Genomic DNA, 25,758 nt, shown 5'->3' with positions numbered 1-25,758 from the left:
ACCCCTCTGGTACAGGGTGAGGATAAGGACTGTGTTCTTGCCTGTTCTGTTAAGTAATATAAAGTGCAATGGCTCTTTTAGCTATTCTGAGGTTATTCCCTTTTGTTTATTTTCACAGTCCAAACTAAAAAGAAAAAAAGAACGAGCCCCCAGCATACAAAAGATATTTCAAGTATAACTTAATAGATAATTTCTTTCAATATTCTAGTAAAACGTACTAAGCAGTAATGTAATCTATCAAATTAATTTATTTCAGGGGATCCTGAGAAATTTTCTGGTTTAATTCCTGTTTTACTCTGAGGTCCTGTTAGCATAGCGTGACAGTCAGCAGAGGTGCTAGCGAGTGTGTGAGCAGTGCAGCAGCTTCAGGTGCAGGGCCAGACAGCAGCCATGGGGTGAGGAGGGCAGGAGTGGCTGGACGAGGGTCCCTGCATCGCCTGGCAGGGTGAGGGATATCGGGGGGGGGGGGGGGCTGTCTGCTCCTTTCGGCTAGTACAAAACCACTCGGGCAGAGTGGTGAGTAATATCACCCACTTTGTGCTAGTGGAGAGGAGAGCATATGAGGAGGATGCTCAGCCCCCATGTTCCTCAGCACAGGCCAGCTACCCTTGCTTAACACGTTCATTACTTAGCACCATCTCCAAGGTAAGCTTTCATCCCTCCCGAGTGGTTTGCTGCTGCTCCACAGATTCATCACAGTGGCTTTTCTGTCAAAACCAGAGCTGTGCAGCCTGCAGCAAGCATTGGTATCTGCTCCCCGTGGGAGGTGCATTTTTCTGCTGTAGACACAGCCTTCGGCTTCTGATCCAGGGGCTGGGGAGTCTTTCCATTGACTTTGATAGCCTTCAGGTCAGGCTGCACCACACTGCAGCCTTTTCAGTGTCCTTTGTGAGAGCTCTTTGGCCATCTTTCCCCTTCCTTCTGCCAGAGCTGGGGCTTGGTGTGTGCAGAGGATTTCCTTTTTCTGTCTGCTGGGCTGGGGAGTCCTCCCTGCTTACGGTTCTTTGTTCACGTGTTGGAGCATCGCTGCTGCTGTGTGCCCTTCTCTGAGAGGATACCAATTTGTCTATCTTGTCTGTCTGTTAGTCTGTTCTGCTTAGCTTTCTTTTTGCTTATGTAGTCCTCTAACTTCCACCAGAAAAGGATGGAAGAAGACAAGTAAAGCAGAGCTGCAATGGATAGACACACTGATGATGCTTGACTTGGCTAGGAGCAGGGAGAGTGCTATTGAGTAGCCCCAGCATCTTTCTTCCTAACAGTAAAAGTCTGCCTCAGGGCTTTTCTAGGCTCTTACCATAGGACCTTTTTCTAGTATTCTTACAAGCCTGTGGTGGTCTTTAGATCCGTCCTCAAACTCCATATGAGGTGGAAACAGTGGCCAGCTGTGCTTTACGACTGATTGTGCTGCATATTTGTATAGCCTGTAGACATGGAGACAGAGACACTTAAGCACCTGCTGAAGTTTATGCCCTTAGTCTTAATGAAGCATGCAGTGTGACTGAGAGGGTAGGAGTTGAATTGTCCTCATGGGTTGTGAATCCTTGGTCACTTTAGGGTGCTCAGTTTATCTCCAGCAGCAGCAGGGCTGGCTCAGTGTTGTTGAGGAATCTCTGTGTTTTATACTTTGCAGTTGTGCCCAACACTCACTGATTCCTTGGCTGCCCATGGTACATGGAGCCACCACTGTTGGTAGCACATGGGCTTTCTGAACCTGTGTTTGAAGAGCGTTTGGACCTATAACTATTTTTTTTCCTTCTCTCCCTGCAAGAATAATGTAGTTTAAAAAAAAAAAAAGCCATCTAGGCCATGCTATCAGGGTGACTTGTTTGAAGCAGCGGGGTGGTACATTTCCAGCCTAAAATTACAGGATCTGGTCAGTTTTTCATCCTGTTTGGGCTAATGCTGCATAGCTGCTGCCTTCAGGGTGTTTCATCACCTTGCTGTAGGGCTCTGCTGTAGCCCTGGGAGTTAGCGCAGAGACACCCGCTGCTTTGGTAGGAGCTGCCTGATCTCTGGAGCGAAGGCCAGAGGAGATCTGCTTAGTTGTGTGTCTTGTCAGGAATTGGGGGCTGCCAGGAGGGCAGGGGGCTGCTCAGCCTCTGCCCCTGTCCAGCTGCCTCATGGAAGTCCCTGTGGGGATCCTGCTAGGAAAGGGAACGTGGCCAAGTTTCTGATGCTGCTAGGCTGCACCTCCTGGTATTACAGGTATAAGCTCGCACCATGGAGCATTAAGAGGTAGTGTCAATTTTTTTAGCTTTCAAATAACTAATTTAATTCATAGTTATTAATGTTTTTTGGAGGAAAAGCTAGTTCAAGAGGTCACAGGTAATCAATGAGAAATGGATGATGCAGTCTTAGGAGCTCATGGAGCAATTCTAGCAGTCAATTTATTAGTATGGAGCAGAGAAGTGCTTTCTTGAATTAAAAAAAAAAAAAAAAAATCATTCTTGCAGCCGCCTCTTGCCTCAGCCTGGAAATCGGTTTTCCCAGCTACTTGACCACCTGAGTTAGCTCTGATCTCATCAGATTTGATGCACTATATCCAGTTGGTCTGCACAATATTAATTTTAAACTTCTAATTATTCCATTTGCCTTTCAGGACCGATGATAGACAGGCAGAAATGACTTCCAAAAATCCTGTGACAATTTCAGGCTCCACAGTAAATGCTTTGAATGTGAATTCCACTGCAATTAGCCCATCCAACTTGCATTTCATTTTCTCTCTATAGAAATACACATGGTAACAGAGCATTGTTTTGTAGGGCAGTGATCCCAGATTCCAGCCCCAGACAGTACAGCTGACTACAAAGGAGTTGCTGTGGGGTTGGGTTGGCCTAGAGTGGGTCACTGTCCTCGAGACAAGAGATGGTTTGCTTTAATACAATGATGGGCACGGCTCCAGAGGTCCGAGATGTGGTTTGAGAACGGGAATTAGACAGGGATGAGCTCATCACCCTGCACTTCTCCAACCTTTTTGACCATGCTTGGGCTGAAGGTGTCACAAACCTCTTTATCCTTTGCTTCTGCTATGTCTTGGGATGCCGTGAGAAAGCAAGCCTTTTACTGAGGGCATTGTTGAAGTGAATAAAGAGGAGGAAAAGCATAAAAATTGAGGCCTTTGAAACTTGGGTTGAAAATTGTGTTGAATGATCACAGAGGATGGCAATGCTCTGCGTCTTACCCCATCCACTTTGCCAGACAGTCCTGCAGGTAGTACAAACAGCCCTGCACTAGTTCAGACATCCCGTTTGCTCACAGCATGCCCCTTGCTTTCAGTAGGTGTTTGAAAATGCACAAAACCCATGCAAAACCAGGCTCTGGATACCTGTGTGACTTTTCAGTGACCTTCCCCATAAAACCTCCAACCCCAAACACCCTGATTTTCCTTGCTGTGCCCTGGGACATGTGAGTCCCTGTGAAGAGGTGTGACTGGGGAGAGAGGCAGGGCAGAGTCCAGAAGCTTCACCGGTGATGTTTGGAGCTGCGTTTTCCTGTCAAGGCCTCCTCTGACCTGCAGCTCTGCATTGTTGTGGGAATTCACAGAGCAGCTCAGATCCTTGCTTGGTGCAAGCTAGGGCGATTTTGATGGGGCTACACGGCACTGTGCCTTCTGAGGACCTGAGCTGGTCTTTTTTAAGCAGCAAGTGAGTTACAGTTCTCTCCTGTGTCAAAGTCATGGAGGACTTTTCTATAAACAGCAGATTCCTCTCAGCATGCTATTGGCCTTTCAAGTTTGATGCTTTCCAGTATGTGCTTCTGTCCTTTTTTTTTTTTTTTTCTCCCTACAGGAATGCAGTATGACACTATGTACTATTTCTGGTTGTAGTGGTGTCAATAACTTTCCACTCTGATTCCCTGCTCTGAGCTTCTGTTTCGCTGTCACCTTTCTCTTTGCAGTATTCTGTGTGCTGCAGAGCAGTTGCATTACTGTAGCTTTAATGTCTCTCTGTGTAAATGAAAGACCTTGTTGTCCAAGAAGTGTGGTGTTGGGGTGGGGAGGGGAACAGTTGTTCATTTTCTTTTGTTGTCTGCACTCCATTTATTTTATTTTTTTTTTAATTCTGACCGATATAACATCTGCTAAAATGTCTTCCTTATCATTTGCTTGGTGATCACACAGCTTTCCCACCATTCATTGAGAGCTGGACCAGATCTCACAGAGTCTGAAAAGAGCTATGTGGTAAGGCCACTGTTTAAATCAGATGTGTAGTCCTAGACTCTCTTCATCCAGACAGTAACACTTCAGTAGAGATAAAGTGCCAGCACCATTTTTAGCTGCAAAGTAGGTACACATTTATCTATTTGCATATATTGTTCTGTTTGCAATGGAAAAAGGGAATTTAGCACTTCGAAAAACATTCATAGCCAATGAGAAATTGGGCTAATTGTACTGCCAGTCCCTGGATATAAGTTAAATGAAGCAAAATGCATGAATGGAGCGGACCTGCATTCTTGAACTGACTTCATAGCATTTGTAATGGTGCCACTGCATAACTAATTGCAACCTCTTACGCTGCTGCTTTTAAAAATATATGCATATGTATTTGTTACAAATCTTCAAACTAAATGCCAAATTCTTCTGTATCTTGCCTATTTTTCCATGCTTACACCTGGATCCCTTCTGCACTCCACTACCTGGATATTTACCTGGATCTACAACTCTTTTTTTTTTTTTTTTTTTTTTTTTTTTTTTTTTACACTGGACTCATGTGCTACATCTGGAATGTCCCATCTCTTCTTGTCTATATTTTCCCCTCCCTCTCCCCTGTTGACTGTTCTTTGGGTGTTCTTGGATGTCAATGCTGCCTACCACGCAGGAAGCTGTTTGCAATGAGATCATAAACATTGCAGAAAAGTCTGTTCATTACTGCAGTACTATTTCTCAGCCTCTTGACTCTCGCCACAAGGTGACCTCTAATGACAATAAACCATCTCTCATCATTTCTCAGCAACCTCAAGCACAGCAGCAAGGAGCCAGCCCTGACAGAAGTCAAACACCACGAGACATGTAAGTCCTTTTGGCTCCCATCTCTTCTAGGGGCCTTGTCTCTGACTGGTGGTGAAGATGGGGAGGTGTGAAAGCTTCAGCATTTCAGGAGTTAAATTAGAATTATGGGAAAGTGTCAGCTTTTCTTTAAAGAGCAAAAATAGCCACATCATCATAATGAGTAGTTTAAAACTGGGACCTTTGTGTCTATATAGCACCTGAAACAATGACCTCATGATCCAGGACTGGATCTCCTTTGGGCACTTGATTCATGCTGGTTTTGGAGACTATCTCAATATCTTTGTATCTTGAAGCTGGAGACAAATTAGTATCTACTGGCTACACCTGGCTCATATGGTGTGGGTCAATGCGTTCACCCCTCTTCTTAGGTTCTCACAGTACAGTGAACAGTCCCAGCACTGATGCCACTTGGCGCGTTGTTGGCCAGTTCCACAGATGAATTGGTGGCTGAATGATCTGAGAGACCAAGGCTGAGATTTTCAAAGCTGTCTGGTGGGTTTTAAACTGGAGCTGCCATTAAGCTTGGTGGAGCCTTTCACTGATGATTTTGAGACTAGCAACCTGCACTGTGTGCTGAGGACTGAAGTTCATTGGCAGTTGACTCCAGAAAGGAGACTTTGCTTTCACCTGCCACTTTAAGCAGAATGGAAAGTCTCACATCAGCTCTATTTTCATGCCCCGCAGCCAGGGGATCCAAGCCTCCTCAAATTTGCCCAGAGATTGTATCCACTCCATAAAGTTCCTTTCTGATAAATACAGAGTGCCTCTGGTGCAAGTAGTATGTCCTAGCAGGATTCAACCTTAGATTTTGGTTGTGCCATAACTCCTCAGCCGTGACTTATGCAACATTCTTAGCGCAGTAGAGTAGGCAGTATCTTTTTCTAAAGTCCTTCACATTGCCATTTGGTCGTTCATGGCCCTGCCTATGTGCCTAGGCAAGGGAAGAGATGTCTCATTTAGCCCAGGAATTGAGTGTATCCAGGTTTTGGCTTGCATTCAGCAGGGTGTCCACATTCGTACACTCCCGGTGCTGCACGTTAGGAAGACTCCAGTTGTAACAGCCTATGGACACAATTACAAAAGGGAAACAGAAGCTCTCCACATATCCCACGCAGTGCAGGCGTGACACATTTTACTGCCATGGCCTTGTGACCACAGCCAATTTAGTGCAATTGGCTTCCACCTCTCAAGTGGAAGACACAGGTCCAGACTGCATTGGACAAAATATAATAGGAATTAGAAAGGGGAATGGAGACGTCTCCTTCTGAAGGGATGTCAGGGAAATCCAATGGCTAATGTGTGGTATCTTTCCGGTTTCAGAGTTAGCTACCAAGCCCTCTACAGCTACACTCCTCAGAATGATGATGAGCTGGAACTGAGGGATGGTGACATTGTCGATGTCATGGAGAAATGTGATGACGGCTGGTTTGTGGGTGAGTGTGACTCTTGCCTGTCAGCAGGGCTTTTTGAGATGCAGATGAGCAATTTTGCAGTGTGTGTGTCAGTTGCTGTCATTTCTGTTGTCAAAACCAATTCAACTTTTTTCACAATTTCTCAGCTTTTCCCACTAAGAACATTAAAATTGGGGTGCAGGGTGGTGGAGCTTTGTTTTCCTTGCTAGATCTCTCATTTTTCCTTTTGTCTTCTTAATTTCCCTGTTCCCCTCTTCCTCCTGATCCTTCTTGCTCATGCAGATGGCAAAGCAACAGAGAGAAACAAGGAAAGCTGGATTTCTGTAGCTTTTTCAAAGCTGGTGGAGCCATCTCAAGTTACAGAAAGTGGCAAGTAGGGGACGACGGGAGCACATGTATCAGAGTTGCAGTGCCTGAAATCCAGCCTCATCTGTGCTGTATGTTAGCAAAATCTAGCCCTTTACCTTCAAAGAATGCAAGTCTGGACAGTGTTCTCCATCTCAACAGTGCAAATCTAGGCTTGTTACCTCTTCTGGAGGCAGATTGGCTCATTTACACTGATAGGAGTTTGGCTCCTCAGCTCCAGGTCCAGGAGCTTTCACCAGCACCTTAACAATTGTTAAAAGGGAAGACCAAGGGTGATTAGTAGCAGAACTAGTTCTCATCTCATCTGTAGCAAAAGGCTCTTTGATGAGGACTCCTATTAAGTTTTAGAAAGCAATGCCTGCAGGCAGAAGAGGCTGCCACCTCTACCTTTTTAAACCCCTAAGCCTTCCTCCCTTGGCTCCATCTTACTCTGGCTTCCTTGTGTTTTATTTTGCGACAGGTACGTCCAGGAGAACAAGGCAATTCGGCACCTTCCCAGGCAACTATGTGAAGCTTCTGTACCTGTAAAATAACAGTGATCCCAGCACAACAGTGATGGGGTTGTTTTCCAGATGGTGTTTTTAAACAGCAAAGAAACAGGCAATTTATGAATGTAACAGACAAGAGATGAGACGTGGTAGGAGGATGTGGTTATGTGGTACAGTATTGAGTTGAATGTGTAGCCCTGCTTCCACGGATTCAGGGTGTGATTTGTTTGCTGAAGAAGAGACAGTTTCTAGTTTACACTGCTGCCTTTGTGTATTCCTCTCCCCTCCCCAGCAAGAGTTCTGGTGATAATCTTAATTTGTATGGAGTACTTACCTCGGAGAAGGCTTCAGGGAAGCACATGGTATAGGTTTTGTTTGTGTGTTGAGATACGGTAGTGCTTTGGGGCAGTACGCAGCCTGGCAGCTGCTCCCTGTCGCTGGCAAGGGTCAGGGAGGCCAGGCTTTCTGCCAGGTTTCTGCTTCGCTGAAGACTCACTTTGCCTTGCCTTCCACTTCCATAGAAAACCCTTCCTTTATGTCATGCACCTGTAAACCCGGCACAGGCAGAGGACAGCTGAGATGGTAAAACTGAAAAGCTCTGGGTGGAAAAGGAGTTTGGGACTGGTAGTTTAGTCCAGAGAGGCCAGCCAAAGCATAATGCAAATGCGCAAAAATCCCAAACCCTTTAATAACATATTACCTGTCTCTGCAGGGTTTTTTTTCTTTTGTGCAGGGGGGGCGTGTGTGTGTGTGAGTATATTGTGTGCATCAAAGTGAACTGAGTCCTGTTTTTTAAAGAGAAATCAGCCTGGCTTTGACATTTATCTGCACAAGGAATAGAACCAATAAATAGAACATCTGTGAGAGCAAATCCTGTTTGTGAGTCCTATGGCCCTTCGCTTTCTCTGCTCCTTCTGCCCTGCTGCTGGCCCTAAAGGATCACACACTTTTTGAAGCATACTCTTTGGGATGAAGGCTTTGCTTCCTTTCTGGCATTAAATCTTAGAGGCTCTGATAAATCTGAGCAATGTATCACTGAGGGTGCCTTTTTTTTTTTTTTTTTTGTTACAGTGTTGATGGTAGGTCTCAAATACATGCATTTTGGCTGCCTCTTAGTCATACAAAAAAGTCTAATCCATTTGGAAAGCTGTTCCCAGCAGTTATTACCAGTTACATAGATTTGTATTTCCTTAAGGAAAAAAACCCATGGCTTTGCCTGTCTGCTTGCCTGTAAATCCACTATGAATACTCTTTTGATAGACATTTTGTTATTAAGAAAAAGCATAAACAAAACCGGTTCTATCAGACCCTGCTTCCTACAGTTACCGTACAAATAGCAAAGGGTTAGATTGCTATTTTGTCATAAGCCGTATTTAATAATATAAAATGCCTATTTTTATGCTGATGCTTTTATACAGATTTATTAAGAATACAACTAACTGTTAGCACGACTTGCAATGTTTTGATAAACTAGCCATGCTCCTGGGTTTGAAATCAAGTAGGCTTGTCTTCCGCTTAGGTCAGCGGAAGAAAAGACTCAGTGTCTCAGAAGTTTGACTGTAAATATGTATATTTAACTTTGTACAGACAATGTACTTACCTTGTATAGAAAAATAATTTAAACACATTGAGTGAAGGGAGGAAAAAAAAAGGCAGTTGTGAAAGGTTGGGATTTTCTTCCACTTTTATTTAAATGATGGACTTCCATGTATGTTCACATAAAGAGTTTTAGCACAAAATATCCATTATGAAATGGTTTCAGATATGACACAAAGCACCACTGTTTCTTTTCTGCAGGAGATACCTTTAATCCTGCATCTTATTGATGAGTTTGTTTTTCTGCTTTGGGTTTGCCCGCCAGTTATTTGCAGCAATATTTAGGCCTGTTGCTATGATTGGATAACACCAAATTAATCTATCCAGCAAAGTAACATGATGATACTGACTGTATATAACATAATCATTTAAAAGTTTATTTTTTCTTCTTGCTCTTGCCATTTTAAGTTACACACAAACACATACACACACACACACACAAACCGCAACTTATTTTTGTGTTGACTTTTTGTTTCTTATTGCAGTGGATTACTATTTGACAATTAATAAATGGAACTATTGAATTACTATTGTGTTCCTTGTACAAATCATTAAATAAAGTCTATTCCCGCTGTTCCTGTAGCAATGCACTTTTGTACGAGTGCCCCTCTGTGGCTGGCTTTGGCTGTGTCCATACCGAGCAGCAGGTTTCTGCCACGGGCTTCCCGAGCATCCTGCACCTGGGGATCCTGCTGTGACTTGGCCTGAGCTCACCAGTTCTCCCTTGTTGTGGTTTAACCCGGCTAAAACAACCACGCAGCCATTCACTCGCTATCCCCCGTGAGTGGGATTGGGGAGAGAATCAGAAAAAAGGTAAAACTCATGGGTTGAGATAGTTTAATATGACAGAAAAGGAAGAGAATAATAATAATAATAATGATAAAAGATTATACAAAACAAGTGATACACAGCACAATTGCTCACCACAGACCACTGATGCCCAGCTAGTTCCTGAGCCATGTTATAAACCCCTGGCCGGCTTCCCCAAGTTATATACGGAGCATCACATCATATGGTATGGAATATCCCTTCGGTCAGGTGGGGTCAGCTGTCCTGGCTGTGTCCCCTCTAAGCTTCTTGTGCACCCCCAGCTTACTTGCTGGTGGGCAGTATGAGAAGCTGAAAAGTCCATGACTTGGTGTGAACGTTGCCCAGCAACAGCCAAAATATCAGTGCGTTATCAACATTATTCTCACCCTAAATCTGAAACGCAGCACTATACCTGCTACTAGGAAGATAATTAACTGTATCCCAGCCAAAACCAGGACACCCTCCTGAGCCATAAGCAGGCCATGACTTTTTCTCGAAGAAACAAAGGTGTGAAAGCAGAGAAAAAGCTGGTTTACACCCAGATCTCACTGTAACATGGGGTCAGGGTGCAGATGCTGTGGTATGCAGTTCAGGAGCACACCCAAGTCCACTGGTTTACAAGGGGTCTTTGCGACTCGTGAGAAGACCGCACAGGTTAAGTAAAACAAGAAACCCCAAATGCCAACCTCTGTGAAAAGACATGTCAGTTGACGTTGGGTTTACATGTGTGTGTTTAACCCTGACTCTGGTCAAAAGCTGTAAGATACAGACTTCTGCAGTAGCTGCACTCTGTCCAGGCAGGTATGGCTGCAGGACTAATTGAAGGGGTTTGTGCAAGGTCTGTGATGAACAGATCACGTCTCCCAGCCCTGCGGCAGGAGAGCTAGCAGGGGCTTTTTGGGTGTGCCTCATGTGAAGGAACAGTCCCCGTAGGAGCAGAGTGAGGGGAGGCCAGAGCCGAGCTGCCTGGGTGGGCTCAGTAACGCACAAGTACCACAAAAGTGCATGCTGCACCTCCACGTGCCTGGCTCCTGCATGCTGCCTGCGTGGGGCTGTGCCCACGCTGAAGGCTGGTCCGTCGTGAGGAATTTTAACTTCCTTGAGACCCTCCACCTCAGACTGAGCAAAAATTAGGCAACAGATTCAAACTCTGTGGTGATGTGACCGGATGGCCAAGCAGACAGATACACATTGTGGCTGCATTCACAAGGATTTTAGGAAGTCAGACTATAAACAAGCCAAACCTAAAACCAAACTAACAGGACAGCAAAAGCCTCAAGCTATTTTACATGTCCTTAGAAAGCACACAGACGCAAGTCCATCTTTGTGTTTCACATGTTACCTTATATATAAGCAAAAGGGCAGCCTTACCACTGCTTTGCTGCAGTCACTAGCATTGCTAGCCCTTGCTTTACAGTGCCCAACCAGGGAGAGGAGAAAGAGAGACTCATCTATAGCTACTGAACCTCAACATTTACTGATGTCACTCTCTAACCTAATATACTTGGTAAGGAACAAGCCAGAGATGCTTTTGTGACTGCAGAAGCTGGGTGTGCAGAGAGGGGAACAGGACCCAGCAGTGTGTCATAGCCCTCCGGAAATCCCCCATGCCTGGGGGAAAGGAGCTCTTGGTATCTCTTTCTTCACCGCCAGGAGATGTGTAATTATGAAGTGAGAGAATTACTGCTCTCTGATAGAGATGAGATTCATACTCCAGATGCATGTACCCTGGAAAGAAATAACCCATGAAATGACAAGTTCATGCAGGAAAAAGGAGGAAGCCAAGAAAGAGGATTGCAGAGGCAAGGGTGTGCCTTGCAATGGGATCATTTGTGGTCATGTCCTGTAGGGCCAGCACCTGGGAGACCGGCCTCATCCCCACTTGCTGACTGCTCCACACTCACCAGCTGTGGCTGAATCCCAGCTTCAGCAGCAGCCTTGTGCTGCAGCTCAATGATGTTCTGCTCACTGATGAACTGTATTCATTTACTAAATAAGCAGCAATACTTGCACTCAAATTGTCAATGCCAGCACCATTGCCGTAACCAACCTGTTCATTGTCAGATCGGTGGGGGCTTAACATGCAACTGGAACTACTATTTTTCCCACCTTAGGAGGTTGTCTGAAAAACCTGTATAGAATTCCTTCTTTTGTTGGTGGTACCACCCATAAGGGGCTAGAGATAAACAAAACTCAGCCTAAAGCAGTGATGAACCTGAGCTAAACGAGCAGAAAGGTAATACCCTTCCCAGGCTCCGCCCTCCCTCATTAGCTCCCAGTCGGGACATTGCACGCAGTGCCGCTGATTTCCATCGCCGTCATTAGGTTTCAGAGTTAACACCGCGCCAGGCCGAGCCGCCTTTGCCTGGGAGATGCCGCGCCGGGGCGGTCTCGCGTGCGGCTGCCCGCCGGTGACTTGCTCTGCAGCCATCCTGCCCTCCGGCGGCGGTCAGCTCCCAGCTCCGCCGGGAGAGGGCAGGGACGGGGCGGGGGAGCTCTGAGTTTCCCAAGACCGAAATTCTCCTCCTCCGGCAGCGGCTCGGCTCCGCAAACCTCCCTCGGGAGGGTTTCACCTGGAAGCGCGGCGGGCCGGCTTTCTACTCGAGAAGGCGGCAGCCGCCCGGCGCTGTCCGGCTAGCTCTGCTCCCCCTGGGGCGGGCCAGCCAGCCCGGCGGAGCCCCGGGGAGGGGCCGGCGGCGGCGGGGCGGGCCGAGGGCGGGCCAGGCCGGGCCGGTGCAGGCGGCAGGGCTGCCGGGCGTCCCGCGAGGTGCAGTCGCGCACATGGGGACACACCGCATCGTGCTCTCGGGCCCCGGGCCCTGGGGCTTCCGCCTGGTGGGCGGCCGGGACTTCGAGCAGCCCCTCACCATCTCCCGGGTAGGGCGCGGTTACGGCGGCGCGGGGGGGGCGGGCGGCGCGGGGGGCCGGGGTGGGCGCGGCGGCCGAGCCGGGGGCGGCTGGGGCTGGCAGGTGACTGGTGGTACAAAGACAGGGTCGGTGCCACAGCCGTGGTGGGGGTTCTTCTCTTTTCCCTCTTTATTTTTTTTAATGTTTATGGATAAATACGTGGTTTCCCACGCAGCCCCTTAATCTGGCTTTGACCAAGTCTTTGCTCCTTACCGGCTCGCCCTCCTCAGCTTGTCCGTGGCAAACCCCTTGCCGCAGGCAGAGGGAATCCCCTCTGCTCCCGCTAGCCCGTAATTTGGATTTTGCAGCCCATCCTACGGGAAGCAGTCGCACTGAGGTGGTGTTGAATGCTCGCCTGCTTTTGCTTGCCATGTATAGGTAAAAGAAAAGCCTTTGTTTACAGAAACCGTGTTAACCTATGTTAAGTGTCTCTGCCTGTTTCTAAGTCCTTCTTACCCCTGCTTAAAGAAAAACTAGTTAGGAAATGACAGTCAAAGTTTCACATCCAAGCAGTTTTAGTGGTGTAACTTAATTTGCCCTCCTCTGCTCCAGCGTTTGCCTGTGAAACGTCAGGGTTTGGGTTCAGACTCCCTTGCTTTTCTGTCCGCGTACCCACCCGCACCCAAGCGTCCCCGTGCGCAGGTGCTCACGCCCCGCTGCAGCCTGCCCGGCTGCTCCTCGCAGGGAGCTGGGCCCTGCCCCGAGCTGCTCGCTGCGGACCCACAAAAAGCAAGGACACGCGTGCACGTCTCGTCCTGCGTGGGCACGATTAAACCCCAAACTGCCTGTCCCTTCGTGGCTTTGTGTGAGGTGTGCTGCTTGGCATCTTGTCGGTGCCGGCCACTGGCCTCCCCTAGGAAAGAAGGAATTGCTCCGATTTTCAGCGATCCCTCTGCAAACCAGAGGCACCCGATGAGCTGCTGGCAACCTGGGCTCTGGCCTCTGCTGCCACCTTCACGTGGCTTTGAAGTCCCCATGGGTCCCAGGTGAGGAAGGGCTGTGGGAAGTGGGACGTACAAGAACTTCAACTTCTGTGAACTGCCCTGAAAGAAGACCAGGATGGTGAAACTTGTGAATTTCTCTAAATACCTCCTGCCCCATCGTCTCCTGCCATGGGGTCCCGCTGCCAAAGGACCCCAGGTGCCACAGGGGAGGCTGCTGGCTCTGGGACCGACAGAGCTGGCAAGTGCTGTCAAACCCACAGAGGGGGGGAAGGTTATTAGTTATTTTCTGTGTGATCTGTTTCAATTACAGTAGTAATGCCTTATTGTTCTAAAGCATTTTTTGGACATGAAAGCAGCTTTAGCATAGGGGAAGTGATATTTACTTCATTGTTATGGTAATTGTTGCCATTTCCTTCCAGCGAAAGGCTCGGGCAGAAGAAGTATGTCTGAAGTCCTACCTCACTGCTCTTACCTCTTGGTATGCTTATGGGTGCATACCAAGGGACATAGATCAGCAAAGTGGTAAAAATAACCACCTCATGAGAAATTGTGACCCCGGGGACTAAAATGTAATAAAATAGCCTCTCTAGTGGTGGTGACGTAAATGCTGACAATTGGCAGCTCTTATCATGGCTTTCTCTTGTGGCACCTCTGACACTTTTAATTTCCTCTCCAAGACTTTAAGCCATTAATCTTTCCTGTGGTTTGCTCCTAAAACTCCTGTGTCTGTCCCCTTGGCTCAGGAACAAAGCTCTCGGCAAGTACCCCCTTCACCATGTAAAAAAAAAGATCTGATCCAATTTTGGTCTGTTTTAAAGAGTCTGATCCCCCTTGTGTGATGACTTTATGGGCTATAACTTCATTTTTCTTCTTGCTTATTGCATTTGGTACCCATGCTCTGACCAGAGACCTTTCTGGGCACAGAGCTCTCCTCTCACAGGATGGGGTGAGCTCTGTCGGCGAGCTCTGGCTGTAGGACTGGTATCTGCCAAGGGTTATGAAGGCCTTGGTTCCACCAAGGTGTGAGATGGGGGGGGCTACCAGAGGGGAGTGAGAGGGTGGGGAGGCTGTAGCCTGTGATAAGAGCATCGTCCTGGGAGCAGGGGAGGATGCAGCCATCCCTCCTCAGCACTGTCATGTGTTTGCTTTGTGCTGCAGCATGTTGGTTGTAGGTCCATGGCACAGATGCGCTCATGGGGAGCACTGTTAGCAGTGGTGCACAGGGCTGGGCTGTCCGCCCCGGGCCAGGCGTGCGTCCTTGATTGCACCACGGAGCAGCATTGTTCTGCCACTGCAGCTGGGAGCGCAGCAGTTCGGCTGTGCTACGTGGGGGACAAGTCCCCTCCTGTGTGGCCAGTGGAGCCTGGCTCTGCCTCGTCCAGGACTGCCCGTCCCATTGATGGACTGATGGGGTCACCCTGCTGCTCCGGGTGTGTGCTGACATGGTGGGGTGCCAGGAGAGAGACATCCATCCAGTCATGGGCCTGAACTGGGTGTCTTGCAGCTCTCTTTGAACCAAGGTGCTTAAATTTAGCCTGCATTGCCTGCCAGGAGCTCAGATTTGGCTTCTGGCAGTGTCGTCCTCATGGTAAGCTCTTGAGATAGTCTTGGTATTTATGGCCCTCATCACCATTGTATCTCAGCTCCTTACCGGTGGCTTTTCACTTCTCAAGCTCCCCTCTGATGTAGGGAGGGTTTATCCTGCTCGCGTTGGTGGGAGGCAGCACCATTTGAGTTGCCAAGGCAGGTTAGTCCCCAGGGGGAGTCATTGGAGTTTTGTGCAGCAGTCCTGGGTCCAGGAAGGATGAGGAGCACTGGTGCTATGAGCATGGGAGCCAGCAGAGCAGCCTGGCCAGGAGGTTCTGGCTGGCAGCGGCTGCATGGCACCAATGGCCAATTGTGCCTTAGGAGAGCAGCAGATGAAAGATTATGGTGTTTCCACAGCTGTTCTTATCTTGTCTTTTGTCACTGCCCTACCCCCCTTCCCACTTGAGCTATGTGTTCAAAACTGCTTTGGGCTCAAATTCATCACAAGCATCTTCTTGTGCAAACACTTCTGGTTTCTTGGTCGTGTTGGATCAGTCTTCCTGGTGAGAGCCGAGTGTGGGGATTTCACAAGTGGTGCACATGAGACTTTCTTGTGGAGTCTCTTTCAGAGGGATGCTTCACAGATGTTTCTGGTTTACATTTCTTTTTAAAACTGTAGGGTTATTGTGGACACTTTATTATAGTCTGTGTTCAGAAAAACAAATTTTGTTGATCAGTGTAATGAACCCTAGACCAAAGCCTGCTGGATTGCCTTACAGGAGTAGGAAAGACCCTTGTAGTTATCGCCCTTTGGATGATACCACACAGTGGGTCAATGGGGTAGAATTTGAGAAAAGCTCTTTGAGCTGTGGATGGACACGCTGCAGGATAATAGCATCCATAGAGCTGCCCTATGCACAGGGTAGTTCCCAGTTAAATCCCAGTGAGATTGGTGGAAGAAGCAAGCAACATGTTGCGTGAGGAGAGATGCCAATGAAGCTGAAAAGCAGTGCAGTTGATAGACCCCATTCCCCTCCATCCCTCAGGTAAGTGGGCTGTTTCCTCTTTGGTTGCATTTGATTTTGGTAAACATTGGGGATTTCTGTTCCCAGTTGAATATTTATATGTGGAACTGTCCCATAAACCTTGTTCTTGAGATGATTTTTGTGGCTTGCGGTAGTGATGCATTGATCTTGAACGTCCAACCCAAAATATGGGCAGAGGGAGGTTTTGCTTTACATTTTGCCATGTCAAAAACCTCCCAGCCTCATTAAGGAGGGGTGTCTCTCAGAGTCTGTGAAACTGGACATATTGTTATGAAACTGAGCATTTTCCCAATGAAAAGGTGGTTTCAAGACAGCCCAGTTCTGCAAATATATTAAAAAGATGAAATCTCAACATTATGCTTGTTACTGATTTCAACCACAGTAACATGAATTCAGCCCTGTTTATTCTGATGTTTTATCTATTCATGGTATTTTAAAAGCTCAGGATTTATAGCAAGTACAGAATTGGAAGATAATTGGGTAATTCCTGGGTGTTTGGGTTGGTTTTTTTTAAGCATGGCTCTCTTAACCAGCTCTATGAACTTAAAACTTGATTTAGTGATAAAACTGGATTTGAGGGTCCGAAATCAAGCACGGGACTGAATCCCATGGTGTGAAAAGACACTGGGTTTGACTTTGATACTGGCTGATGCCCTTACCCCTGCTCTCAGCCGGTTGCCCGGTTAAGAAGCAGCTGAGCAAAGGCATCCTGGAGCCACCGGTGGGAGAAAGCCCCAGTGCAGGGGATACCCTGCTAACGGGCATCTCTTGTGGGGGCTGAGGGGCTCAGTGGGACAACCGTGGCAGCGGATGGGTGGAGAATGTCCTCCCTCTGGAGCATGCCGGGGCTCAGCCATGTGACACAAAGGTCTGCCTCGGGAGCTGGGCTGCAGCTTCTTCCCCAGGCGGAAAGAAAGAAAAATAACCTGCAGCCACGGTCTGAGATGTGGGGGGAGCTGCAGCTGGGCAGGGAGCCCTCTGCACCTGGAGGGGAATGCCTCCCCCTCTGCCAAAGGAAACATGGGGCACCGTAGATGTGATAGGATTTAAGGTTGAGCTGGCTTTCCTCCTCAGCCTGGGAGCCATCCTTGGCTGGTCCCTGCTGTGCACATCTATGGCTGCAATTCCTCTGCCGCCCAGCCCAGCTTTTGTGCCCATAACTGCAAATATCGGCGTTATGCTTGGTTCTTATTCTGAGGCTGGCTGGGCAGAGGGAGCCAGCTGGGGAAAGCTGCTGGGGTTTACAGAATGGTGAACGTGGCTTTACGTTTCCTGCACTGATGTTTTCTCTTGCGCTGCTGCTCCTGGCTGCTGGGCTGGGTGGGGGCTGCAGCCGTGCCGTGCCATGCCGTGCCATGCTGTGCCATGCCATGCTGCCCAGGGTGCCTGGCAGAGCTACTCCATAACTAGACAGCTGATCAGCGCCTGTGGGACACTGGTCATTAGGGTCACCTGCCAAGAGCTTCTGGCCCTCCAGAAGTAGCTGGGTTGATGTTTAGAGGACAGGATGATGCCTTGTGCCTTTGCTGCTGGAGGGAGTTGTGTCTGGTCTGTCTGAGCACGTGGGGTGTGGAGGGCAGAGGTTGACGTCCCGAGTAATGCCCTTACAGGCTTTGAAGTCAACGGGAACCCTGGCAGCTTCCCGGGCAGCTGCTGGGGCTGGACAAGCCTGTGCTTCAAAGATACAAATGGTTGTTGAGGAGGCGAAAGGACTTTGCTGATCTCCCTGACTGCCTGGGTTTGGATGAGAAGAGATTGTCCTTAATTGTAGCAAGTGGAAAGCAGCAGAACTTCCTTGCGGTAAAGACGGAGCATTTTGGGGCGTAGGAGAGACTTGACCTTTTCCAGCCCTGTTTCCTGAGTCTTATTTTTAGAAACACATTTAAAAGAACTAGGATACTAATCAAATGCCTTCTACCAGAGTTCCATGCAGGAGCAGTACCCTTGCCTCTCCTAGGAGCCAGAGCTGTACTTTCTGCAGTTCACCTTTTCAGACCAACTTGTCATGGGTTATGTGGCAGCTTGTCACCAAACTTTGGAGCACCCTTTTCTCTGTACCTCTTCTCTGAGTCCAGCATCACTTCTTTTGGCAACATCTGACACACCCTGTTCTTGATGAGTTCTCCAAAGAACCTAGAGAGAGAACTCTGTGCCGGGAGGGAATGTACCAGCCCTAATCTTATGTGAGCGCTTTAAGCCACCGTTACAGCAGCAAATGGATTTTTTTTATTTATTTTTTTTCTCCCCAGTATAAATGGAGAAATTAAAGGAGGCCTTAACTGCATAAACAATTGATATTGTTCTGGACAGTGACACACCATCTTAGATGGTTGCTGATTACTGGATGTGTTGTTTTATTTAGAGGATGAAATAAACCATCCGGAAAGGCTCAGCTGATGAGCAGCTCTGTGTATTGTTTTTGAGGTCTCGTAAGAAATTTTTATACTTTTTTTTTTTTTTTAACGTGGGGCATGTTGCAAAACAAGCTGTGGGGCTGAGTAACTCCTTGACCACCACTTGAGCATCTGTCTAAGCAAATCTTCTCACCTATGTCTTTTTACACCGCCTTCCTGAGGTCAGCCCTCTCTGTGCTGTGTCGAATGCCTTCCCTTTTCTGTGTTACTAACGCTCATCTGGCTGTCAGAAATAGGCAGGAGGGTGAGGGCGAGCTGGGCTGCCAGAGGGGCTTGTGCAGTAGAAGCCCAGACCCTGCTCAGATGGGCTGATGCTCAGGCAGTGAGCTTTGGGTTGCAGCAGGGTCAGACTGTAATGCTGCAGAGAACAGTAGCAGCTTGGGAGGAAAATCTCCTGGAGTCGGTTGTAAGGAACCAGCCTGTCGTTCCCCCTCCCCTAAAGAGAAGGGGTGGGGAACGTGCTTGCCTGAATTTTCTCATAGCCTCTGATCTCTGCTGACCCAGCTGCATGCTTTTGCTGGGAGAAACTGTGGCTGCATAGCATAATACTCCAGCACTGAGGACATTACTCATGGTAAAAGAGGAGTGTGTGTGGGTGGGTAGGATTGAACTGAATGTCAGAGATGTCTAGTTGTCACTGGTGGCCTTAGAAGTATGTTGCTGCATGTCTGTTCTGTCCAGCAAGGATGCAGCTGGGTTTTCTTCTCAAGCTCGGATAGGTGCTATTTATCCAGATCTTTTTCTTGGCTGATCTTAATTTTCTCGTTTCTTATCTCTTCATCACTTCTTGGGATGTGTGTCTAGATGTGGAGTGATGGGTGGTGCCGGAGGCTGTAGGGTCTGTGAGAAACTGTGAAGGGCTGATGGAGTGAGCAAGTAGTGTGCCTGAATGGATGGGGGGAGAAGGCCTCAAAGAATTGAATTAATTTTAGACCCACCCATCTATCTTGACTCACACGGAGCTGTGTTACGCTGCTTTTCATAGAAATGCTTCCCAGCCTTCCTCCGCCTTGCTTGCTGTGGGCAGCAGCTTCCCTTAATATACCCACTCCTGCCTCTCTGATCCTTGCCTGCAGAAGGAAAAAAGGCACCATATATCCCTGTCCAGGGACTGCAAAGCTTGTTAGGTAGCATGTATGGTGGTAATTGCATCAAATTTAAAATGTGGTTGTGTTTGGCTAGCTCTGGGACAGACAAGTTTTTTAAAGAAGGCCTGGGAGCTGGGTAAGCAGCCAAATATGTCGAATGTGCCTCTGCTAAATTGAAATGTTTTCTTTTCTATTGTAAAATCACTTGCCCAAAGACTAGCTGAAGACTTGGCATGTCATAGCAGAGTCCTTCATTTGCCGCCTGGCCAGCCGTGCAAGGGGATGATAGCAGGGAAAGCTGGGAGACAGAAATCTGGACTTTACAAAGTGCCAGTGGTGTTGGCAAGGTAGAGCCCAAAGTGGGTATGCAGGGACGGTGAGGGGGGCAGTTAATTTTTCTACCCTCTTCATAACTGCAAAGCTTTATAGATATGTGTGTGTGTGTGTGCACGCGTGCGCATGTGCATATGTAGACAAAGTTTCACTCTGTAGTATAAGAAAATAATGTATGTTTTTCTTCTATCTATACCAACCCTGAATCTGTGGGACCTCTTTAAAAAGAGGGATCCAAGCCTATAACTGGTGTAAACTGTTATCAACTACACTGAGCTTTGCATGAGTAAAGAGTGCATGATCAAACCCACAGATTATGGGGATTATTTGTTTCTTCCATATGCTGGCAAATGTGTCTGAGCTGGTACCAGGGACCTAGTTTCATGTGTCTGGTTATAACTATCTAGATTACTTCTGTGGTAGCCCAGATTTCTTACGCAGAGACTCCAGCCAAACGGAGCATCACCATAGGCACGCTCTGGTGAGCTCTGGGACCTATTTTGGATACAGTCTGAAGCAGTGTTGCTCAGCCTGTCTCAGCATTGTCTGTTCAACAGTAAAATGACCTAATGACGAAGTGTTACACAATTGCCTGGGAGCAATCACCACCAGGTAGGGCAGGGCTCCTTTCCAAAGGAAGCCCTTGGGCGTGATGTTACAAAGGTGTGCAGACCTTTATTCACCCAACGATAGTGTCCCTGGAGCTGGGGGGCTCCTGGGGCCCTGTGGTACTGCCCATGTCCCCTCTGCCAGAGGCTGCTCGACCCCAGTGAGGAAAGCCCAAGCCAGGGAGGGAGCTCTTTTGAAGGAGACAAGAGGCTGTCCCTTTGCATGAAATGTAGCTTGTGTTTGCAGGTTTTGTTCCTATGTTCCAGTGTCTTTCAGTCCTCCTCGCCTTCCCATGCAGAAGTGCAGCTGTATCTGCTCATTATTGGGTCAGCTGCCTGTGCAAGGTGTGCAAGGCACGGCCTGCCACCCCCTTGGTTCCTGCAGGTGTCTGCTCCACGCCTGGTCAAGAGGGGAGGGAAAGGAGAGAGGCTGGTGCTAAGCTTTAAGTTATCTGAGGAGAGCAGGAGGAGAGCAGGAGCAAAGCAGTTTCGGGCAGAGCAATATTTACTGGATGCCCATGAGCCTGAAGGCTTTTGTTCATTTTTGGAGGCCTTTTGGTTGGGTTGTGTGAGCTGGCTGGTAGCTGTCAGAGCTCTGAGCACCTCTGCCTGCCTTCTTCCCCCCGCAGCCACACGCCTGCCCCTGCTGCTCCCCATGGACCAGGGAGGGATATGACAAAAATAAAAGCAGGAAAAGGTCTTCCCACTGGCAGCGCTCTGCTCCTCACTTAATAACAGAAATGCTTTTTGCTTTCCTGACTTAACTGGTAGGTGAGCAAATCTCAAAAGCAGTGTTGACAGCACTGAGATAAGCCCAGACCTTACAGCGAGGGGGGAAGGGAACATTATTAGTAGCTATTAATCATCCTAAAAGGGTGGGGGATGGGTTCCCTGCGGTACCGTGCCCTTGTGCAGACATGTTTGCTATGAGCAATCCTGGCAGGGAGTACGAGCTGGATGTTGCAGGGGAGCAGTGTGTGGAAGATTGCATTTCAGGGCAAGTTATTGCCAGAACTGAAGAAACTGGATTTTAGAACGTGTTTCCTTTTGGCAAATTTACTTACCTTTTTCATTACTGTGCATCCCTATAACTTCCCCTTAGGGGAGAAGCCTGAGTGGATGTAATCGCCCTTGTGCTACCAGTGGCCCTTATCTGATGGAGAAGGGCACTCAAATTTCAAATTCCTCTGAAGTGGACACAGAAGGGGAACGTGACACCGCAAGCGCTGGCAAAGCGCTGAGATGTTACAGTGAATGCCGCTTGCTCATCCCTGTGGCTCTTGGGGTTTCTTCAGGAGGCTTTACTATTTCAGTGTCCCTGGCTGCTCCTTGTGGTACGGGATCATTTCTAGCAGCCTGCCACACGTTGTGTAGATTATCAGTCTTGAAATGCAAACTGTATGGCCGAGCCTCCGGCAGTGTTCCAGCAGCAGTGCTAATCCACCGTTATTCTTGACCCCTTGGCAGTCTTGTCTGATCAAAAATGAATCACAGTAACAGTGCGTTGAGCTCGGTGCTCCTCAGGGGTGAGTAATGTGCCCCCCTCTCTCCTTTGGTAGCAGAGGAAATAAAGGCACCAAGAAACCAAGGTCCAGCAATCAGGGGAGGACCCTGCGGGCTCCCTCTGGTGTAATGATGTCTTTAGGGATCTGTCTCCTCGTTTGTAAAATGACAGCTCCCAGATCCGGTGGGACTACGGGTGACTTCCAGTGCTCAAGATTTCTTCATGGCTGCTATCTGTCCCTGTCACAAGGTTTACATGAAGGTACTCTCAGGACAATGGATCCAGTGGAGCAGCAGCAGGCTGCACTTGGTGGTCTTAGTAGGCCACCAGTAGGCTGCTGGGTGGAGCTTGGGAGGCAGTGATCTTCACATTTAAAGCAGATTTTTCTATATTCATCTGGTGGCTTGTCTCGTCTTTTCCTTAGCACTTCCTCTGTCAGTTTGTAGTCTGCTTGCAGCATTAGAAGTGGTGAGCAGTTAGACAGGAATTCTTTGGTTGACCCATCTGAATGTCTTTGGGTTAATGTTGAGCACCTTGGCCAACCTAGACATCTGTGGTACACATCTGTGTCCTTCCCTTTTCTATGAAATACTATCCTAGTAGAGAACTGAAAAAAGAAAAGCATCTTGTGATCTTTCTTCTGGTTAGGGGAAATATCCCACTTGAGCCATGAGGAGATGTGCCGAACAGCCTTGGTTTTGGCCCAGGGAGAGCAGCGATTGCAGCTAATGTGCGACACCTCTAGGAGGTGAATGTTTCCCTAGGGGGAATGTTTTGTCACCCAATCCCGCATTAGGAGGACTCTCTAAATCTTGTGAACAATGCTTGTTTATGTCTGACAGCTCTGCTGGGTTTGCTCAGCTGCTTTCCAGCATGCTGAAACCTAGCATGAATGTGTAGAATGAATACCAGTTGCAACAGACTCATAAATGAGGTATGGCTCAGCTGCAAGGCATGTTTTAATCTGTACTCATGTCTGGGAGCAGTCCACCCTTCTCATTTCCTCTGCCTATTAAGTAATTGATGAAAGCCCACACTAATCACTATGTTCCTTCCACAAAGTCATTAAAACTGCACAAAATCTTACGTAGTGTTTTCAAAGTCACAAATGTAACATTCTTCACCCTCTGCCCAGGCAATAATTTTGGCCCAAAGAGGTCTCAGTTGTTAAGAGGACACCTCTTTAGTGGAAGTAATGAAAAATGAATGAGCTGTTTAGTTGATTTGCTTGAAAATGACGAGTTTTCACTAGGATCTTCTTTTTCATGAGGAGTATCATACCAATAGCATTGCTGTGTAGTGTCTTCTGTCTGGGATCTCAGTGAGATTGCCCCAAGCTCCTTCCCATCCATCATTTCCTAGGCAGAGCAGAGCACCCCTTTAGCAGTGTAATAGTGGATCTGGGAAGCAGAGCAACCACACATGGAGAGGAAAGGGCGATGTAGTATGGCAGAATGTGTCAAGGTGCGCTGTGGTCAGGCTGGCAGGTTGGGGATGATACTTCTACTTTTTCAGAAAGTATTGTCAGATTGTGGTTTAAAGATGAAGTTTCTGATGCCTTCCTTCCTTCCAGTCTGCTTGTTAGATCAAGCACTGCTTTGGGATTGATCTTGCTGATGTCGGTGGTGCAGCTGTTCCTGGGCAAAACCAGTTTATTACAATTAAAGAAGCAATCCAAAATCTTGAGCCCAAACCTTTCTTCCAAGGAAGGAAGCAAATGAGATCACAATGCAGACAAAGGTGTTTGTGATTGGTGTTGAGTGTATTGCAGTGACTCTGATACTCTTTTCTGTCACCGCTGTTCCTAGAGGCTTGGACCTCCTGGCTGTCCTCAGCACCTTCTGCTTCAGAGAGCACTTCTGTCCAGCGAAAAACAGAGTTGTTTGGTTTTGGGGGTTTTTTTTGTATGTTCTTGCTCTTTAGCACAAAGCAAATTGCCTTGACTGAAAATACAATTTTTATTTACCTGTTGCACCCTACCCAAATTTCTATCTGTGAGTGCCAAAACAGAATCCTGCCCCTACCTAATACTGAGGAGTATCCAAGAGACCAAGACCCAGGTAGATTTCTGCTGAGAATTTACTTTGAGTATTTTTTACCTCTTTGCTTCCAGGTACCAGTGAGAGAAGCCCTGAGCACTCCAACTGTTTTTCAGATGATGCTGTGGAAATCTCCTTCCTGCAAAGTCCATTCACTCTTTTTGTTTTCTCTTAGGTGACTCCAGGTAGCAAAGCTGCAATAGCCAACTTGTGTATAGGAGACCAGATCATAGCCATTGATGGAGTGAACACAGATAACATGACGCACCTTGAGGCGCAGAACAAAATCAAGGGTTGCGCAGATGAACTAACTCTGACTGTCAGCAGGTACGTCACTGAGTGAGACTGGGGATGGGAGAGGAAGGGATGCGGGGTGGGCAGTAGCTATGTTCTGGTTTGACAGCAGACCTCTCTGGCTGGTTTGTTTAATTTGACCTCTTAGTGCTTTGTCTGGCCAGGCGCTGGATAGCAAGAGGGAACTACATTTCAGCCTTTAATCCTAATGCTGCTTGCATTTGCTGCACTTTGACCTTATGAAAACAATTTTCTCAGTGAGAAATTGGCTGATAATTTGTGGCTGAGTCTGTCAGCCTATTCTGTGGCTCCTGACAGCAAGAAATCAAGGTCTCAGGAGAACTTCACACATAGCAAAGGAGGTACAACCAGAGATGATCTTTCTTCTGTTGCACTAATTTAGCAGTTAAAATATATGGTTGTGTGTTGGCCAGGCTATTAATTGCCTAATTCTGCCATGCACAGACTCAGAAAGGTTGTACATTTTGGAGCCTCTTCATCAAACAGCACTGACGGTGCTAAACAGTGATGACCCAGGATGCATCAAGGTGCCTGTCAGGCATCGGTCCCTCTGAGTCCTGAAAAACTAAAGGAAAGTGATAGCTGAGCCACAATCTCTGTCACCAGGGTAGAGCGCGGGCGGCTGCAGCCTTCCCACTGTCTGGAGCTGCAGAGCAATGGACAGCTTTGTTCCTTTCCCCAGCCATGCTTTGTTCTTGGGCCATCTTTATACAGAGAAGAAGTGGAGACTGGGAAGGCAGGGGTCTGCTTTGCATTGATCCATTGCTTATGAAAAGAACTGGAGCCTGCTTTTTCAAGGGTGCTGGGGATTTATCCTTCCTCTTGGTTTGAATTGCAGCTGTAGGTACCAGCACTTCTCAAGTCAGATGGTAGAAGCAGTGTGGTGTTTCTAGTTGCTCTGGGAGGGAGTTTTTCCTGTGGCTGCCTTCCCCCAGAGTGATTGTCCATCAGCTTCACGGCAGATGCAGGGGAAGTGCTTTCAGAAGGAGTGCCTTAAATGACACAGTAGTTCAGTTGTTCAGGGCTTTTCTATGATAAACAGAAGTCTTTTACTATAGCTTGGACAACACCAGGAGTTCAGCAGGCATTTCCCAGTTCAGGAAGAAGTGATGGGTCTTGGCCAAAAAAAGCCTGACAATTCACTGAGGGAAGAACGGAGCACAGTGCAGGCAGTGTGAATGGGTGGGGAGCATTGCAGCAGCCTGTTAGCCCCAGAGTTTCTCATGCTGGCCTCCAACTTGGCAGCCTTTAATCTTCCTGTAAAGGAGTGCTCCTTTTCCTCCCCAAAATATCTGGCTGCTTGACTTAGCAAACCAGTGCCATGTGGTTCTGGCTGAGAGGAGGGGAGGCAAG

At 47.8% G+C, this 25,758-nt stretch overlaps 2 protein-coding genes across 38 annotated transcripts in view; both read left to right on the top strand.

Moving 5' to 3' along the window:
* Positions 1-9,444, top strand: part of SORBS1 (sorbin and SH3 domain containing 1) — a 78,642-nt gene extending 69,198 nt beyond the window's left edge. For 28 of the 37 annotated variants that reach the window (XM_054831301.1, XM_054831323.1, XM_054831316.1 and 25 more), the window contains 3 exons: positions 4,950-5,008; positions 6,329-6,441; positions 7,247-9,444. In XM_054831301.1, the coding sequence (XP_054687276.1) occupies positions 4,950-5,008; positions 6,329-6,441; positions 7,247-7,314 (240 nt within the window). In that variant the 3' untranslated portion in view covers positions 7,315-9,444. Of the gene's footprint in view, positions 1-4,120; positions 4,181-4,817; positions 5,009-6,328; positions 6,442-7,246 lie in introns of all 37 variants that reach the window. The other 9 variants (XM_054831303.1, XM_054831291.1, XM_054831290.1 and 6 more) reach the window with 2 other exon arrangements.
* Positions 9,445-12,385: 2,941 nt separating this feature from the next.
* Positions 12,386-25,758, top strand: part of PDLIM1 (PDZ and LIM domain 1) — a 44,422-nt gene continuing 31,049 nt past the window's right edge. Inside the window, exons 1-2 of the mRNA XM_054831634.1 lie at positions 12,386-12,557; positions 24,266-24,417. Coding sequence (XP_054687609.1) covers positions 12,462-12,557; positions 24,266-24,417 — 248 coding nt within the window. The 5' untranslated portion in view covers positions 12,386-12,461. The remainder of the gene's footprint in view (positions 12,558-24,265; positions 24,418-25,758) is intronic.

The sequence above is a fragment of the Grus americana genome, chromosome 7, assembly GCF_028858705.1.
Source record: "Grus americana isolate bGruAme1 chromosome 7, bGruAme1.mat, whole genome shotgun sequence".
Lineage (NCBI taxonomy): Eukaryota > Metazoa > Chordata > Aves > Gruiformes > Gruidae > Grus > Grus americana.
The sequence above is the reverse complement of the archived record's forward strand: the minus strand, read 5'-3'. Positions and strand labels throughout refer to the sequence as shown.